The sequence below is a fragment of the Balearica regulorum genome, chromosome 10 (assembly GCF_011004875.1).
Source record: "Balearica regulorum gibbericeps isolate bBalReg1 chromosome 10, bBalReg1.pri, whole genome shotgun sequence".
Taxonomy (NCBI): Eukaryota; Metazoa; Chordata; class Aves; order Gruiformes; family Gruidae; genus Balearica; species Balearica regulorum.
In genome coordinates, this window is record NC_046193.1 from 267,514 (window position 1) to 274,902 (window position 7,389).

Consider the following 7,389-nt stretch of genomic DNA (forward strand, 5'->3'; position numbering starts at 1 on the left):
GAGAGTCTCTCAATACACCTTTTGCATTAATTTGAAATCATCTCCCAGCCTATTTTGCTAAGCAAGAAACTAGCTGCATCATCTTAATTACCATTCTCAATTTACTTGGTGGAGGTGGAATTTAACTTCACGTCTGCTGGGAACAGTAGTTCAGCATCTGCCTCTATTACATGGAATTCATGGAATTGTGCTGTTTCTTGTTGGTATATATAATAATGATTAAACTTTTGTTCAGTTACGGGCTATCCAGCATTTGCCCTACAGTATTATTTGACTCTGGACAACTTAAATATATTTTATACTTAATTCTAAGTATTTTGCCCATCTAAGCATCAAAGGAAACAGCTTTTTTTTCTTTTTTTTTTCTTTTTTCTTTCTCTTCTCTTCATCCAGAAGCAAAGCATCTTAGCAGCTGAAAACAGCCTCTTCAGCAGCTACCTCCAGTTCCTTGAAAAAGGGAAGACTTGGTACAAAATGTGGGTGACCATCCCCAAGACTGAACCTCTTGTTCTGTATCTGCAAGGAAGCAGCCAGGTAAAATGACATTCATGAGGGTTAACACATAGGAAGAAAAAAAAAAAAAAAGCATAAGTTTAAATATGTCAAGTTGAGAAGTAGGTCAAAGGATTTGGCTTGGTTTCAACAACAAAAATGAACTTGGTATTCTGAATATAGCACAAAGCCTCAGAGATTTCAGATTTCCTTGTTATCTGTAGTTACTGCTGATACAGTTGTGAGCAAATGTTTAAGCTCATCGATTTTCTTTTCCATTTTTTAACAAAAAAGGACAAAACACAGATAATTAGGTTATGTTTTGGGGGTTTTACAGGTTTCAGACAGGTATATTCAAAGGCTTTATTGCCCTGTCATTAGGGAAAGCACTTTCCCGTAAAATGTATAGAGCTGTGAAGCAGTCTGAATATTGCAATTGCTGGTTCAAGCTTTTTAGTTTTTTTATTTTTTAAACCTAGTTCTGGGTTGAGAGGGTGGAGGAATTTGTGGAAATTTAAATGCTCTTCAGCCTGAAAAATGGACTGTGTTTGGTAAATCTCCTTATTGTAGCATCCTGTGATTTTATCTTTACTTGAAATAATTACTGTGGTAAGGTGGGGGTTTTTTTATTTTTTTTAAACAGCGCATTGTTGAAGCTAACTAGCATTTGTGTGTGATGTAAGTCAGGTGATAGATATGTCTATATCCAAGATGGAATATCCAAAATGGAAATATCAGTCATGCTTCCTTAGATATCCTGAAGATAAAGAATGGCAATGCTGAAATGAGATCCCCCGTATCCGATTTTGTATTCAGCATTTGACACGTTTATGTGCAGCCTCGTTGTATCTCCTGGGTGGGACGGAAGAAGGAATGGGTCCGAATTCAGCCTACCATTCCCCTGCTGTAATTGTAGCGATATGAAGGGTTTGCTTTTTATGAGCGTCGCTTTGCATGGCTGTAGCGAGAACAGTCTGGGAAGTAAATATTAGCCATGATTTTCTAAAGCTATTCAAAGTAAAGCTTACCCCGTAGCAAATGTTCGACAACAAGTACACGTTGTCCTTAGAGGCGTGTTCGTTCTGCCGCTTGTCAGCAAGAACACCGCTGGTTTTAAACGAGCGTGTGTCATGTTTTAAGCGTAGTGCCTGAGAGGCTGAAAGCTTGAATTTGGAGCTCGGACACAGCCCACGTGGCTTCATCTGGGATTCAGAGCCCACACTGGGCGAGCTCCCAATCCATCCCGCGGGCAGCGCGCTGCCTGGCTCCCCTCCTCGTCATCAGGAGACGCGTGACTGAAATTACGAGTTGAAAAAGCAACTGGCCTCAGACCAAGCACTAAAACGAACGCAACAAACCCAGTCTTTAGATCTCTCTGGAGTCAGGGTCTGGGAAAAGGAAAAAAGCTTTGAAAAGCAAAGCAGAGAGAATGGCTTTGCTGCAAAACTTTTCAGCCGATGTGGAAACTGTACCTCAGCAAAGGAGCGGTGCAAGCCCTGTATTCCGCACAAACCAAGCCAGAGCGTCTCGCGCAGGCAAGCTTGGGGAAGGAGAGTAGGGATAGAGGGAGAGAGGTCTAAATTCTTTGGCCTTCCTCACCCAGGAGCAACGTGTCTCATCTGAGAGGTGACTGGAATGAAGAGTTGAGAGGAAGCAACGCCACTTAGGTGGTATGACCTAGAAAGACAATTTCTCCTAGTGCCCAACCGATTGTCTCAGGACAGCACAAGTAATAACCCATGGGACGTAAATCAGCCGTAGTGCACAGCAGAGTGATGCTCCATTCTGCAGGGCCCCTCCTGACAGTTGTGCAAAGCGAGGGGTGGAAGCTGGAGAAGCTTCTGTGCTTCAGATGCTATGTTCTTTGCTCCATGCCCTGCCAAACTTGATCTTGAGCCCCTGTTAACATTATTAGGAAGATCGTGGGTTTTAGGGGAAAAGGGTGCCTTTGACACTGATTGTTGCTTTCGTGACAGTTAAATTTTATGGTTAGTGTCCTCGACTATTTCAGGTGTGAGATAAATCTCCCAGTGAACTGGCAAGAAAGTACACGGGACAAGGCTGATCTATCATACATCCAGTAGCCAAGCCAGGATTTACTCTCACGAATCGCCAGTTGCGAGCTGAGGCTATAAACCAAAAAAAGGCGCCCTCCTTCAAGGGCCTACCGCTCCCACTTGCACACTTCCTCCACTTTGCATCCAGCTGAAGGGAAAAATCACGAAGCAAATCCCATTCTTGATATTAACCCAATGTTCTTGTTAGTTCTGGTTTACATAGTATACACTAGCCTTCTGAGAAAAGTCTCTTCCAGAGCCGCTTTCCTCGTGGCCGAGTGTCTGGAACCAGTCGGGAACCACTCACGTGCTTGAGCGTTGTTTTCCCAGGCGTTGTTTTGTTTTGTACAACCACCTCAGCACGTCTCACAAACCTCTTCAGGCCTGTGAAGCAGCATTTCAGTGCCTGAAAAAAGAGGTGCCTTTTGGGAATAATATTGTCAACAGTGGTATTAAAGGTCTTGAAACCCAGACCAAGCGAAGTGTGATCGTAGGAGTTTGAAAGTTGGGGGATTATTTTTAAAAAGAACAGAAAGAATAGCTGCCTTCTGGGAAGCAGGAGCAAACCAAGCTGAGTCTGGAGCTTCTGATACAGTAAAAGCCCCGACAGCTTTTGTCCTCTGCACCCCTGTCCCTCACACCGAAGAAGGGATGCCAGTGCAAATGGAAATGTGACTCACAGGCTCTAAAATAGCAAGAAAACTGCTCTTTTGCTTTAGATCCTTGTTCCAGGAGAACGAATTAATCCCCTGAATGTTCACGGTTTAAGGCTTGCATAAGGCTTTATGCATGAAGATAAAATTCACAGCTTATTTAGGTATGGAAATCATACCAATTCTATCTGTCCTCAGACTGAGACAGAATTTGTGCAGCTGTTTGTCATGTTTATCTGAGTGGAATTATAAGAGTTTGCTTATAAGCAGAGACCACCTCAAGCTTAAGGATCAGCGGTGTTACAGAAGTGAGTCTGTCTTTCCCAGGGCTCCACCTGGAGCTTCCACCCCCATTGGCCTTGTACAATGTGCAGCAACTTCCAGAGCTCTGACATTACCTTACACCTGACTGAGAAATGCAGAACGAAGGAGTCCCAGCTAGCTAGAGAAGTAATGAGTTTTGGAGAAATATGGAGGGTAAATTAGTAGAATGAGAGCTAGTGTATATAAGAATTACCAGGTTTGATCCAAGAGAAAAATTTGCTTTATAAATTCCGAAGAAGAATCCTTTATTCATCATGTAAACGTGACTTACTCCTAGAAAATAAGGGAGCAGCTGAGTTTGAAGTCGAGCTCAGGGTTTTAGAGAAGTATTTTTGTGGCCGTGGTGTCAGGATCTAGAAATTGTGTGCTGCTTTTAACACAACGGCTTGCACTCAAACAGGAACTGAATTCTTTAGTGTTTGACCCAAAGCTGACGTAAACCTCCTTGCATAGTGCTTGGTCTTCAAGCAGATGGGCTCTGTCATTTCTGCATAACAATAACAAGTAGTAGATGAATAAATCAGGAAACCTGCAGGGATTTAATAAAGTGCGTAGACACATTTTTGACTGTGCATTTTTTGCCCCTTTAGTTAACGTATGCGTTGGCATTGGTGTGAGCAGTTCTGAAACTTGAATTACTTGCGTCTAAGTGATAGAAAAGCAGATTTTTTGCCATTGTTCTCAGAGCTGTGGTCTCCTTCCAGATTTACTGTGTCATCTGCATTCTGTGTGGGGTGACAAAAGAATGACTTTGCCACCCCTTCGTGCGATGCCTTGTTAGCTTTGGTATGAGGCATTGAACTTGAGTATGCTGCTACACAAGTAGTAGCTGCTACACAAGTAGCTGCTACAAGAGGTGATGGCTTCTTCTGAATGCCTGATGCCTATGGGGTTTAGACTTCGGTTTGGGGACTCACCTTTGAAAATGCTTTGATGGCATCAGCTGAAACGAGTTGCTTGGTCACGGCATGCCCTGCCTTGCCAAAGTGTGCCTTTCCTGAGAGCTGGGTCGGTGCTCAAGATGTGACTGCTAGAGAGCTGTGTCGCTCCTGGGAGCTGTGAGTTAAGGTGGCCTTCAAAGGGTGTTCAAGAATCTGAGCTTTGACTTCCTTCACAACTCTGAAAAGCATCATAAATAACCCAAGGCCTCCTGAGAAGATTCATTGATTTATCTAAAATCTGAAATCCTCTTTTCTTTCAAAGTCTCTTCCCTGGTAGTTGTCTTTGTGTCTCTCAGTGTCCAGCTCTGCTTGTTTGTCTCCTTTAAACCAATCTTAGCGATGGCCCATGAGCTTCAGGAAGGACTGCACCGCACTGCTCTCAGCTGGATCTGATTGCCTCTACCTACTGCAGAGGGGTTTTGTGAAAGACAGCGTGTGTAAGTTGTGTGAAATTACATGGCAACCCCCAGCCGTGCCACTGCCGGATCCATATTCATCCTGTGAAAGGGAATCTGTTCAATAAGAAGAATAAAGCACCAAGAAGTCATTGCCTTCTATTGTTTTCAGTTAAGCAGTCGATGTCGCCTCTCCTCTGTTTTCCAAGCTACAGTGCTGAATGAGGAGCCGAGCGCACGTGTGCTCTGGAACCGCGTTCCTGTGCTTACCGGTGCGTCGGCTCTGTGCGCAGGGGCGGCAGGCTGCAGCCCTAGCACGGGGGGTTATCAGCCGGCAGCACGCACCGAGGCACGCCGGCGCGGTGAGGGTTGCGGTGTAGCTGTCTGAGCGTGTGCCTGGTGACAGTGTCTCGGGAGTAGGGTAATGTATCTCCAGTCACTTCATCTCACTACTTCAAAGCGAGTTTTAAACTGTTTGAAAGAGGCGTTTCTTTAACCTGGTCGAGAGGAAATCTTTCTTCCCCGCACAGATTCCCCCGCTCGTGCCCTTTCAAATACCATTTGTTGCTGAATTTTTACATTTGTTCTTTCCTCTTTAGGATGGACGGAGCCCACGCCCTGTTCCACTGCCTGGATACGAAGTCAGTTTACCAGGTTCTGGTGAGAAGTTTGAAGTGAAGCATGTTTTTAAGCTTTGCCAGTCCCAGCAAACTCTGTATTTCAGTGCGGAAGATGAAGAACTGCAGATGAAATGGATGGAAATTCTCACCAAAGCAGCCAAAGGGGAAACAGAAGATGCAGCTGAAGGGCTTGGCAACCCATAGAGCAAGTTCCATTTAGTTTCTTTCCTACATGCTATCAACCATCACTTGAATTTGGTATTCATGGCACTTTGGAATCTGTATGGCTTTATATTTTCATGTGTCTGCATAGAAAACTGAGTGGTTTCTCTCCTTTTATTGTACATTTCTCACGTACAGTAGTTACCTGGCATATATTATGTTAAAGGCAAAGGTAGTTGTAGTTGTTGGTGGTGTCGATGCTGGTTTTAAAACAAAAGACAAGGAGAAAAGCATTAATTTGAACAAAGGTAATGGAAAACCATCGGTCTCTCGTTTTCCTAAATGTATATTTTCCAGTCCTTTTGATTGCTGTTCAGTGCAGGATGTGTATAGTCTGTGATTAGTTCTATAAATGCTGCCTTTTAAGTTAAATGTTGTAAAGGCTTGTGCTGGCCACTGACATTCCGTTCTGTCCTTTCCCTCCTGGTACAAGGTCTTTGTGAAGTGTGAGCGATGGTCTGAGTATTTTTCCCTTTGCTAAAACTATGTCTCTGCTATTTTGAGATGACCTGTTCACAAGACGAATACTGTAGAAGGGACTTCTAAAAATGACTGCAAACCGTGCAGAAAGAACATTAAGAAGCCTCATTGATCTTAAACATTTATAATATTGTTTTGTTTTCTTTTGAAACCAATACCTTCCTTCCTTCTATTTGAACCCATTTTGATGTAAGTGAACAAACGTTTTATACTGCAAACTGGGTTATGATCAATAAACAAGAACATTTTTAGTACACGCAGTACAAAAAGGTGACTTTTTTGTTGTATTGGTTAATTTAAAAGTGACCTAGGATTTATTTATATAATTTGTAAATAATGTTTCATAACTATTCTAAGAATTTTTAAAAGATCTCAGCTAATTAACAGGGTTTAGTGCATAGAATAAGAGATATTTGTATGAACTGAATTTGTAATTTAATTTTCCTGTTCACCTGTATTTGTCTTATTTTCAAACTTAAGTGCTTATCTATTTAAATAAAAATTCATGCAGTTAACTCCTGAGCCAGATTTCCAAGGCACAGCAAGCTTTAGGTCAACATTTAATATAGGTTAAGAAAAGCAAACAAAAAAAACCACAAAGAAAAAATCAAAACAAAAAAAAAATGGCATGTCTGTTCCTAGTGGTAGTAAGCATGTAGTACTGATAAAAATGAAATAAAATCTGTCACAGTACTGTATTTTAAAATGGTTTGGTTTAACTTTTGTTTCCTCTTCAGCCTGCTACATTTTCTGATATTGATAGAAAGAAAGAGCTACTCCATACAGCCAGAGTTTGTTAGGACTGTTGAAAATTAGTGATCTGCATCAGTGAGTATTTTTCTTACCTATGGAAAAGGATTTGATTTCTCCTTCTTTGGGGTTTGGGTTTTTTTTTTACATTGGTGAATAAATCATATACCTGAAGTCCATGATGCTAAAAATTAGAAGCAGTGTATTTAATTAGCTACTGGTAAAATTTCGTGGGAGTTGCATCTTCCCTCTCCTCCCTATCCCCCCCTCCAATCAGTTAACATGAAAAAGGGTTGCAGGGTAATTTTTATCATATAGTTCATGAAAAGGAATTCTTTTCAGTGTGTGTTATTTCCTCCCCCAAGCTTCCCTGAAAATGTAATGATGTAGAATGCTTGCCTTGAAAATTTACTCACGTTGTGATATTTCTGGGTTTGGGGGTTTTTTTGAAGTTT

General features: G+C 42.0%; 1 protein-coding gene across 7 annotated transcripts in view; it reads left to right on the plus strand.

Moving 5' to 3' along the window:
* Nucleotides 1–6,696, plus strand: part of FGD3 (FYVE, RhoGEF and PH domain containing 3) — a 109,806-nt gene extending 103,110 nt beyond the window's left edge. For 6 of the 7 annotated variants that reach the window (XM_075762616.1, XM_075762617.1, XM_075762614.1 and 3 more), the window contains 2 exons: nucleotides 394–534; nucleotides 5,462–6,696. In XM_075762616.1, coding sequence (XP_075618731.1) covers nucleotides 394–534; nucleotides 5,462–5,686 — 366 coding nt within the window. In that variant the 3' untranslated portion in view covers nucleotides 5,687–6,696. Of the gene's footprint in view, nucleotides 1–393; nucleotides 535–5,461 lie in introns of those variants that run through there. The other variant, XR_012837115.1, reaches the window with a different exon arrangement.
* The last annotated feature ends 693 nt before the right edge of the window (nucleotides 6,697–7,389 follow it).